General features: G+C 37.3%; 1 protein-coding gene and 1 long non-coding RNA gene across 3 annotated transcripts in view; one reads left to right on the top strand and one right to left on the bottom strand.

Annotated features, from left to right (window-relative positions):
* Nucleotides 1-12,094, bottom strand: part of LOC309492753 — a 149,548-nt gene that overhangs the window by 66,776 nt on the left and 70,678 nt on the right. The gene's annotated exons all lie outside the window — the stretch shown is intronic.
* Nucleotides 6,828-12,094, top strand: part of creb3l1 (cAMP responsive element binding protein 3-like 1) — a gene marked incomplete at its 3' end in the record, with an annotated part of 32,261 nt that continues 26,994 nt past the window's right edge. For both annotated transcript variants that reach the window (XM_082156987.1, XM_082156988.1), the window contains exon 1: nucleotides 6,828-7,199. In XM_082156987.1, the coding sequence (XP_082013113.1) occupies nucleotides 7,098-7,199 (102 nt within the window). In that variant the 5' untranslated portion in view covers nucleotides 6,828-7,097. The remainder of the gene's footprint in view (nucleotides 7,200-12,094) is intronic.

Raw genomic sequence — 12,094 nt, 5'->3', positions numbered from 1 at the left:
GGATGCGAGGACGTTAGGTGCACCGGTGCGACCTAGGAAAAATTTTAGTCGCACCCTTACAAAATTTGGTCTTACAAATATATTGGCACATATACTGTCCAAATTGGTCGCACTCTAGAGCCCTGCCGAGTATATTTTAAGCGGTTGCTGAATAAAACCTCCCGCGCAGAACAGTCCCGCGCAGACCTCCTTAAACCTTAGGGGTGTGTGTGTGTGTGTCCCCGAATAAATAATAATAATAAAAAAAAGGAATTAAGTTCAAAAGTCGGACTGTACGGAATGAGGCATGATTGCTATTCACACCTTTATTAAAATGGCTGTAATCTGTTACCACAATAGTACTTGATCTGTTTAAAATGATTTCTTTGATATATGCATAAGGTGTTAAATTAAAATTTGTCTAATCCAGTAATTATTTTTTCTATTTTTGATCTGAGCACAATCAGAAAATCAGAAAACCCGTCCTTATTCGTTTTTTTCATTTCAGTTCAGGAAATAAATAATGGAAAAACAAGTCGTTTTTCATCTTTTTATTTTTGGTTTTAATTTGAAAAAAAAAAGATTGAATGAATGATCCACGGACGGTGACGGACACATCATATTCCAAAATTATAGGCCTATATAAGAGTATTTAATTTGTATCCATAGGCCTACTCCGTGTAGCTGGCCCGCCATCTACTGGCTAAAACAAATATTGGCCCGCGGCCAAAATTACTTGCCGACCCCTGGTCTACACTATCACACTAAACTGCATTTGAGTGTGTTTAAAGTTATAATGTTATTCTATGTGTTAGTTTGTCTGTACGAGACTAGCAGTATGCTAGTTTGCTCACATCTACATTTGCGCATCTCTGTCAAGTCGAAGTTTGTCACGGACGTGGAGCTCTCAGCATCTCGAAAACGCCACGCTGATATTGATCCTCGTTTTAGTTCTCCTTTTGTCCCAAAGTCTGCTTGCCATGATCCATAATGTTTGAATGAAACAACAGCAGCGTGAGCGTGCCGCTAGAAGTAATGCAGTTATCCACGTCTGTTGCCATGGTTACTATGGCAGTACGAGCGGAAACCAGGGATAACGCGGTTGTTACATCATTGACAGGCGACAATGACCAGGGACGAGCCATTATTTAAAACTGGAATTTCTCTGAAATTAAAAATCTTTGGGAACTTTTGGTATATTGTAAGTACACAACAGCAGGAAATATATCACACTGTGTAAGTTATTTTTGGATATTTTATTACAAAACTCTTACATATTGTAGCTTTAAACAAAAATTTAAATTCAGGTGTATCCACATTGAAATTAATATGACATTTTGTGAAACTTATTTGAATATTTGTTGATTGTTCTGATCTAAGCCACACCTGCCTTGGCTGTTGTAGGACATTTCTTCTTTTCTCTTTCAATGACCCTCTCACACCCGACTCACTGAAATATTGAACTACATTGATGGCTATCGGCCCTGCTTGTTTCAGCAAGAAAGGCTGGGTTTCACAGGCCTGCTTTGTCAGAGGGCCCGGAGCTGTGATAGGCAGTACAGAAGGATTGTTCTCGGAGGCTGCTCACTGATTGTGTGTCCTGACCTTCCTGTCTTCAGTACCCAGGCTCAGTTATCTGGTTTCAGTGGGTATATGGAAACTCCTTCACCTGTGGCTATGATGTTACATACAGTAAAGAATTGAGAGATTGAAAGAGAATTTTACTCTGTTTATCTGAACACTGGGGCATTCAGATGTTGTTCTGAGGCTGTGAAAGATTTGCACTTCTGTTATTTAAGGTGCAAACCTGAAATTTGTGTAAGAGACATACACAAATGAACTGAACTTTGAGCAGCAAGTGTCCACCCTCTGATCGGCAGATCAGGAGCTTTAAGACTATCCATTACTAAAATAATGATAATGGATTCATAAATGTAATTAATAAATTAAATTAGAATAATATGATTCTACAGGTTGTTGTTAACAATTGTGTGAAATCAGTATCAACAAAAGCCATCTTTGCACTGCCAAGGTGGCACAGAAGTTGTATTTAGGTATATTTACACACTGTTAAATGCAGCTCTGAAGTGACAAATGCATTTAGACTGCAATTACAATAGCAAAAACAATGCTATGTGATTTTAAATATAACATTTCAAATACAGAAATAGGAAATTATACTTTAAATAGGAAACTAAGACCACCCGGTGGTGGCAAATCACTGTCTTAATGATTGAATGATTGAATCATTAATTCAACAGATTACTTCAAAATGCTGATTTATTTAAGAACAAACAATGCGACTGTCTTTTTTAAATGGCTCATTAAATCATTCGCTCAATCAATTTGTTCAAAAATGCTGATTCATTCAACAACGAAATACCACTGTGAGACACGTCTGTGAGACAGGTATTTTGCAGATATTTCCATTAGTTTAATAATATATCGACAACAGAAAATATTGTGTCTAAAATGTAAGTTGTTTATAGAAATTGTTGTTTATCATAAATCATTGTCACATATGCAATCATACTGGTATTTGTAAAAAAAAATTGTGGGGGGCATTTATATTTATTTTGGTGGCACTTTTGTCCCCGTTATTTCCAACCCTGGGCAGTTATATATAGACCTATTTATACATATAAGAGAAATGTTAAGAGTGGTCTTCTAAAGAAGACTTTTTGTTATTAAATTATTGAATATTCTAATATTTACTTATATTAAATTGACAACTTATCAACCCCCAGTTTGAAAACCTCTTTGTTAGAGGTCTGAATGATTTTGACTTTAATCGCTTGTGCTTTTGTCTTTGGTCTGGGGTAAGTGTCTAAAATAAGGTTGCTGTGGTGTGCCCGCAGTGCAGATATATTATTTGTGCATGTTGTCCACATAAGAATCATCCTGGGAAGCTTTGAAAAACCTCATTTGAATCCTGTGTGATTTACTGCCCACCTGACAGGTGATCTCGAATATTCTGTTGTATCTACATAACTGAGTGACAGTGTACAGGGTGATACAGGTGCTAAGAGTGCTGGCCCTCACTCATAACACAGACACAGAGAGTAATGCTATAATCACATGCCACTCAGAGTGTATACTGTAGGCTGTAATTATGGGGCGACGACTCAACTGTGCTTTTTGAAAAAGGGATGATCATCTCTGCTTCGTTCTTTCTGCGGTGTGCGTTGCAGTGTCACCCGTGCCCTCTGGATAGCAGTGCGTGTGAGCGTAAATGGCTGTTCGTGATTAGTGAAAAATATTAAGAATGGAGGGAGGGAAGATAATGAATGAATAAGATGAAGCTGTGGGAACGGAGAGCAGAGACGCTGATGCCACCGTCAGATGTATTGTACTCTCAAGTCCTTTCATCAGCACATCCCCTCACAGACCTGCAAACAGCGCACAACCATAACCTTACTCCTTGGCTACGTTAGCATTAGTGGAGCAGTGAGCATATTAGTCATCTAATTGGTTAATTAAAAGACAACAATGTCTGATTGGATTATGCATTGAGTGTTCACCTTTATTTCCTGTCCCTGACAATCACCAGTGTCTCTCGGTTGTGCTGCAGACATCATGAAATTTAACTCATTTGGACTAGATTAGCTAAACCAGAACAATGATGCTTGTATTACAAACCAATCTGCATCTTTTTTGTTACAAGAATTTTTATGTTTTTGTTTGAGTATACAGTAGTGCTTATAGAAAGGATCTTGTTTAGACTATTGTACCTTAAAGCATAAATATTGCTTTCTGAGAAGAGAAAAATAAGCTTTTTCATTCTGCTTTACTACATTCTGGATTTCTCTTCCTCCTTATTATTTCTCTTATTCACAGGTGTCTTTGTCACATAACTGTCATACAATTATCACTCTCTTGAGAACGCCTCTGCACTTACTCCCAGTTTCTCTTAACATGGGGACAGGAGACGTATCAATCAATATGGGAAATCAAAGTAACTTTTGTTACTTATTTTAAAAATGTAAAAGTAATGCGTTACTTTAATAACTTGGAAAAAGTTATCTGATTACGTAACTCACATTACTTGTAATGCATTACCACCAACACTGTTTGTGAATAATAGATGTTTTGAAGAATATTTAAACTCTTTTTGTCTTTACAATGAAAGATAATGAGGTCCAAAACTACACTGGACTCTAATGACTTTCACTGCATGGACATTTTAAACAAAAGAATCTTGTTTTGTGTTCCACTGAGGAAGAGGCTTGGAATGAAAGGGTGAGTAAATCACTGATTTCTCATATTTGAATAAACTATCCTTTTCAGCTGAGATAGCAAGAAGTAAAAAAAAAAATAATTTTTTTTTTTTAAATAGGCTAGTTCAAACTACAACAGACACGTTCCACTCGTCAAGTTTAGTCGGATCAGTGTGTTACCCCTGTCAGCGTTTGTTGCCATTGGTCTGTGCTTGTTTTGGGCAGTTGAACATGTTCAATATTTCATAGTATATTTAATAGTATTCTATATAGCGAGTATCACAGCATGACTGAAAAGCTGCTGATCGGAGAGGCATGTGTGGGGATGAGGATGGGGGTTGGAATTTGCAGACCATGTGGAGACACAGGGCAGTAAATAAAGTGAAACCTCATGGTTGCTTTGCTTTATGGTGTTTTTCCAGCATGTCACCTTCCACATACTGTTTATGGGATGTGTGTGTGTGTGTGTGTGTGTGTGTGTGTGTGTGTGTGTGTGTGTGTGTGTGTGTGTGTGTGTTTATTGCACAGGAGGAGGACGGAAGCTTCACATGACCATAAAAACCATACGGACAGGAGAGCTGACCAGGTGTGAGGGTTACCACGACAACTACAAAGAGAGAGAGCGAACTCTCCAGTGTTTACAGGCTGTTTGACGTCAGAGAGATTCTTAATCTGTGGAAATAAGAGGATGCAGTTTAGCTCAAAATATCACTGTTTCACCTGCATCACATGCACGTTTAGAGGATTATCCTATTTCCACAGTGTGGTAGGTTTTTGGTCCGTGATCACATTGATCACTCTTCCACTGATATTTCTGTGTGAATCACGATATAGAGTAACTTTCTCCTGAATACTTTTCAAAATGACCAAAACAGTATTGAGTCAGGAGATTTTAGTCATATGGACAAAGATGTTGACTGATAGTGTCAGTAACATTGTCTTTTTGTGTCATAATATTATTGATGACTTTTTAGTGTCTGTATTTTGTATTATTACTTTCTAAATGAAATCATCTTTAAAACTATTTATGACTTAACTGACTGTCACATATTATCCTGATTTCTAACTTATATATATATATATATATATATATATATATATATATATATATATGCATCTTTGATAATTCACAGTCATAGATTTTTTTTTTTTGACCACCACCAATATAATTTGTAAGCCAATGGACTGCAATGAAAATGACAATCCCAGGTAAGGGAAACCTGTAAATTGCATACTTGCTGAGAGAACCCTATCACCATTGTATCCTTGAGTTAACCTCAAGATGATACGTGAGGTTCACGTGTAAAATCAACCATAACAACAATTCATAATGATCATTGATATCTCCACCTTCATTTGTTTGAAAAACAACTGGAGTTACATAACACAAAATCATTTTGTAATCATATGTAATCTGTAGAAGGTAGGACGTGAATTGAAAAATGACACCTTTCACTGGAAATAGAAATTCCATTATTGAAGAGCAGGTTTCTATAAAACTAGGGCAACTGGAAAGAAAGAGAAAGACGGAGAAAAAGCAGGAAAGAGAGCTGTAACAGTACCTGAGGTAAAGTTACTGGTGAGAGAGCTCTGCCAATGAGGAAAGAATTTCTCAGTGTTAGGTTTCATCCTTATAAACTCTTGTGTGAACCCAGCACTCTTAATCTGAAATGATTTCTCATTACTTGAATTGACTCTTAGCACTCCATAGACAAGAGTAAATAATCAGAAAGAGAAGAGCAAGCAGACAATTTAGTGAAATAATTCACTGGAATCAATCTATGTAATCAGACACTGAATCATCTTCCACTCATGTACATGTCTTATCCCCCTAGTGAATTGATGTATTGCAGTTACATAACTGGAAAGTTATCCAATCAGACAGAGACAATTTGTCATTCACAATGAAAAAAAAAAAGAAGAACGCACAGAATAATATCGGTCCCTGGTCAATACTAACTTTCATAATGGTTCTAATTTTATAAACAAACCCTCTGTACTTTACAATCCAGAGTACCAGAGATAACCAGACAGAGGACGTCACACGATCTATGGGTCATAAAGATATCTTTTTACCTGTATTTTTTAAGATCTGGTTTTAATGTCAGTTGCTAAATTTCATCTCTAGTTATTAAAATGATATAATAGGCTAGTTCACATATGAGGCTGTTATTGTTTTGACAGTATATTTACTGAAGATTAAATAATTTAACAAATAAAGCAAGACCTAAGTTATTAGATCTATTGTGTCCTCTTGTATTGTTAAATTCATATTTTTGCTTTCTGTAATCAACTCAGAGTGTATCTAAGATCCATTTTAATCTCCACCCGACAAGAGTCTTGCATGAGTTCAACATGACTAAATGAGTTTCTTTTTTATCTGTAAGGAATTTTAGGTATTGTTAGGTCATGAAAACACTTTACTATTAGTTTTGAAAGTGAAAATTCAGGTTTGGGTAATGGACAGCTAAGGCTGCATGCTGTAATGTATTCAGGCTTTCATGTGCGTCAATGGCTGAAGCGCTCGAAAATCAATGCGCTGTCGCTTTAAAAGAAGTGAAGAGCGAGAGTAGGGCGGGGACAACATTAAATATGTATCAGTCTAGTTACCCCTCAGAGACTCAACGCAGATGAATGATACAGAGTTGGAAGAGCCACACACGGCCACTTCGCTTTAATAACGTCCAATTTATCCGACACTTCCAGAGAAGTGTAAATGGGCAGACTAGACGCTCAGTGGATGAAGGCGTCTTGACAGTGCAGACGAGCGCACGTCGCTTAAGCAACACATATTACTGATAGCAATTTTTGAATTGGATTTCAACAATTTTGCAACCAATCTCACCTTTAAGATTTATTTCCAAGGGTTTTTTTTTTTTTTTTTTTTTTTTCACAGCCGATATGGACACCATATTGGACAACTTCGCGTCGGACAAACTTTTTCCTAATTCCAACCTGTTGGACCTAGAGGATCTGAATGAGAGCGATTTCTTATCCAATGTGGTAAGTCAAACCTCCGCATCTTTCATTATTAACAGCAGCAGAGAGGGGGAAATGCAGAATCAGTTTAAACTTGGGAAAGTATTTATCATTTTTAATAATAGCCTATTTCCTACCCTCATAATTTGATATATTGATCATAATAATTATCATTAGATAAGATAGCTAGAAAATATGCTCATGCTTATATTACATGATTCTTTACATCAGCAGTATAGCCTATATATATATATATATATATATATATATATATTAGGCTACGTGTGTTTATTTCTGTGTTTATTTGTCACACATGTCTGGGATGTTGTGCTGTAAATTAAACATAAACAAGAGCAGGAGTTCTCACTCAAGCTGTGAAGTTTGCCCAGCTGCAGACAGTCACTTTCCAACTTCAACCGGACCTTTGGGTAGCGGGGGGAATCTCGTTAATGTTTAATTATTCAAACCACGCCCACACACCGTCTCATGCTGTTTAATCAAATCACGCCCACAGCCGGTGAACTGACGGGTTTACCTGGTATACAGTAAAGTAATAGAGTGATAAAACTAGTTTAGTGGAAAACCTTACCATCACGCTAATTTTTTACACTTAAAGTGTCTGTAGGCTATATGCTCAAACCATGCCAATGAAAAACAAAAGACCAATACTACTTCATCTTAGGTGATATGATATGGCAGTTAAGTTAATGCTATCTGTGAGGTAAAGGTTGTATATGAGGTAACAAACTACACAACAAAAGAACCTTTCACCCAAAAATGTACTCCTTGTTATCATTTCTTTCCAAATCAGACTTATTTTGAGAATATCCTAGCCACTTATTTTTATATAGTCCTGTTGAAAGTGAATTACGACTTGGGCTGTCGAGGTCCAAAATGAAAATTGTCGATCAATGTATTGGAAATATAAAGTATTATCAAAGTGGTCTCTCTGGCTCATATTATATTCCAAGTCTCCTTGAGCCAAAGACTGATCCGGTCCCCATTTAATCAATGGAAAAGAGCGACCAGTGCATTATTCCTAATGTGTTCCATGGAAGAAAGAAAGTCATATGGGTTTAGAGGGATGAGAGTGGATAAATGAGGACTGTATTTTATTTTTGCATAACATGTTCCTTTAATTAGGTCATCTGAAAAGCCGTGTTTGGGTTGTTAATGCATTTCATTTGAAGCTAGCAGTTCCATGAGCATATGATCCATTAGGAGCCCAGGACACTTCTGCAGTTTCCACAGTGATTCAGACACTCCTGTGGATAATACAGGACTGACACACATTCATGCTGAGGTCCTTTTAATCCCTTCCCAGAGAGACAGAGAGACATCACAAATGTCACTATTATGAGGCTCAGATGAGATGGAACAGTTTTGACCTTTATATTAAAAGGGAAGCTGCTGCATCATCTTAGGATCTCTTTGGGATGTACAGACAGGAGATGTATACGGCAGCCTCTTATGAGCTACCTGAGCCTAAATGCTGTTTTCTATAATACAAAGTGGTTGGCATAAATTATAAACTATATAATGTGTCATAACTCCTTAATGTGGATGCAGTGGTCAGATAGACAGACAGAGGTAGCTGACATGGCAGGGTCCTGTAGTTTGACAAATTTAATCCAATTAAATTAAGAATTAAAAAATAATTCACCAATAAAATGAAAATTATGTTACCAATTGCTCACCCTCATGCCGTTCCAAACCTGTATGACAGGATATTTTGAAGAATGTTTGTAACCAAACAGTTTTGGTGACCATTGACTTCCATTGTATGGACAAAATTGACTCATAGATCAACAGAAGGACGGGTAGATAGATAGATCGATCGATCGATCGATAGACCTAATATCTAATGAAAACCTGTCTTGTATTATGAAGTTTTGTGTGTTAGGGTTTTTAATGAAGATTTTACTTTAGTGCCTGTCTGTCTGTCTGTTTTTTTTCTTTTTTCTTTTCTTCTACTGGTCTGTTGGTTGTTGAGGGTATTTAACGGGTAGTATTCAATCCAGATGTCCCTCATTGAATAACAGCTGTGCTCCAGTTTGCTCTGCAAGGACCTGATTGAGGAGAGAGTGATGATAGAGAAAAGAAAGAGAGGCTTGTGAGTGAAGAAGGCTCATTCACAGCTCCTGATAGCTGTCTGTGTATGTGTGCATGAGCGTATGCATGCCACTGCGCCCCTGTGTGGGTGTGTGAATAGACGTCTGTGAAAGACCTCTCCAGACCCTCCATGGTCCCCCACTCTACTCCTTGGTGTGTGTGTGTGTGTGTGTGTGTGTGTGTGTGTGTGTGTGTGTGTGTGTGTGTGTGTGTGTGTGTGTGTGTGTGTGTGTGTGTGTGTGTGTGTGTGTGTGTGTGTGTGTGTGTGTGTGTGTGTGTGTGTGAGAGACACTGGCCCTTGAAGGCTCACTGAATGACTGCCTTGTGCCCTCTGAGAGGAAGCTGCTCTCCCTGCTCCTGGGTTACACAAACTGGTTTCTGACTCCTGCGTGTTTTTGTTAATTCATTCTGCCATTATATTTATAAATGTTAGTGAGTTGTTTCTGCACTGTTGAACTGAGATATTTATAACCTGGAATTCCTACTAAATATCCCCACTATAAGGTTTGTAAAACCTGAAATTACCTACAGAGTGGGGACCATCCAAGGGTCCCCACAAGGAAAACTGCTTGAAGTGATAGTTTATAAAAATAAAAATAAATAAAAATTGACCTGGAATGACCAAAAATTGAACTAGAATGACTTTCTTTCTAACAGTGCAATAAATGTGTCTGAAGCTTTCAAACTTCAGAAAGGGAGAAATAAGTATCATAAAAGTGGTTCATACAAGTCATACACTATATAAAAAAATATCCTGAAGTCATGTGTAATGAACATACAGACATTTAAGTCATTATTCATTGACAATTGTCCCCTCCTGTGAGGATTTATGCAGACCAGTTGTGAACTGGATGAACCAATTAATTGAAAAGATCTGACACAAAAGAATGATTTGTTCATTTCTACTTCTTATGTGAAGTAAGGAGATCTTGTGCATATGTCAACATTTTGAAAAAAATAAATTTTTATCTCACACAAAGCTATTGCATGACTTCAGAAGACTTAGTACACTAATTTTAATGAGCCACATTTAAGATATTTTATGGTCCTTTTGCATCCTTTTTGAAGTTGAGTTGGAGGCTTCATTTTGTTTTCAATGAAACAATAGAAGTCATTTGAGTTTGGAACAACAGAAAGATTAGCAGAGTGAATTATGACAGAATTTGAGTTTTTGTGTGAACTATTACTCTACCAAGCATGCTAAATAATGCTTTAATGAAAATATAAAAATGCAAATATATTTGAGTTGTCTTGAATAGCGGAAAGAAAAATATTAGTTGCACATAATAAAAAATAGACGTCGATGGAAACTCCGTGCAATGATAGTAAAACGTGTGTGTGTGTGTGCACGCCTGGCCGTTTAAATCACGACTTTAGCGAAATTGCATGGTTTGTGCTGAAAGGTGGAAATCAGCATGTCAAACTCTACTGTGTGTTAAAGCTAAGATCACAGAGAGGATCTGTGAACCACAACAGCACAGAAAAACCTCAGGCTTTAATTATTTAAATTACTTTATATGATATATCTGCTGTACTTCTATAGTGCAAAGGGAGATGATGTGACACTGTCTCTGTCTGTGGATTTATATTGTTGTGTTTATACTGCTGTTTTTTGCCCATATTTGTAAACTGAGAATGGCTCCGGTGACAGAGATTGATTCACAGTGTTAATCTCATGAACAGGAGGCTCTGATCTGTCTTTTTCGCACTAATAAGTGAAGACATTTATTAATCTGGAAATACGAGTCTGACAAAAAGCGATTAACGCACATCTGCTAGTTGTATGAAATGCATATGAAAATTCAGAGGAAATTTGGCGCATTATATGATACAAAGTCATCTACCAGTCTGACGTCTTTTACCTGTTCATTCACTTCCCACACTTGATTAAAAAACAGAAACCTGAATAGCAAGGGTGCTCTGATGATTTCCCTCTTTTATCCGTGTTCCGAAGAGAAGAAGATGAGTCAGATTCAAGACCATTCTTTTAAAACACGTAGCGTGTCTAAACGCTATTGAAGAAGACTGGAGATGAAATCTACAGGTTTGGCAGGTCTCACCTGTCCTAAAGGTTTTTTCTGCTTGGTTAGTTTGTCTTGTACACTCTGAGCCTGAAAGGATTGGCAGCATGGATACCATATATGTGACCCTGGACCACAAAACCAGTCACATGGGTAAATCTTTTGAAAGTGAGGTTTATACAAAGCTGAATAAATACGCTTTCCATTGATGTATGGTTTGTTAGGATAGGACGATATTTGGCTGAGATACAACTATTTGAAAATCTGAAATCTGAGGGTGCAAAAAAATCCAGTAGCACCTCACTGCAGTACACGAGATCCAGGGGGCGGAGTTGGATCCAGATCTAAGGGGTGGAGATTGGTAGGTTTAGGGGTGGGTTTAGGGATCAGGGGGTGGAGATGGGTAGGTTTAGGGGTGGGTTTAGGGATCAAGGGGTGGAGATGGGTAGGTTTAGGTATATGTAAGGTGGGAGGAGTTGGATCTGCATTCCCTCACTAAAATAAATGTTTTATATATTTACAGTAGGAAATTTACTAAATATCTTCATGGGACATCATCTTTACTTAATATCCTAATGATTTTTGGCAGATAAGAAAAATCGATAATTTTGACCCATATAATGTATTGTTGGCTATTGCCTCAAATATACCCGTGCGACTTGTGGCTGGTTTTGTGATCCAGGGTCACATTATGTAATATCTGATGCATTTGATTTTATGCATTTCATGTGTATCCTTTGAAGACAGGGAACTCAGTTGGCATCCAAGACCAGCTATGTTGTTTTT

This window comes from Leuciscus leuciscus (assembly GCF_965113295.1).
Source record: "Leuciscus leuciscus genome assembly, chromosome: 2".
In the NCBI taxonomy this organism is placed as follows: Eukaryota; Metazoa; Chordata; class Actinopteri; order Cypriniformes; family Leuciscidae; genus Leuciscus; species Leuciscus leuciscus.
This window is presented reverse-complemented; position numbering and strand designations above follow the sequence as displayed.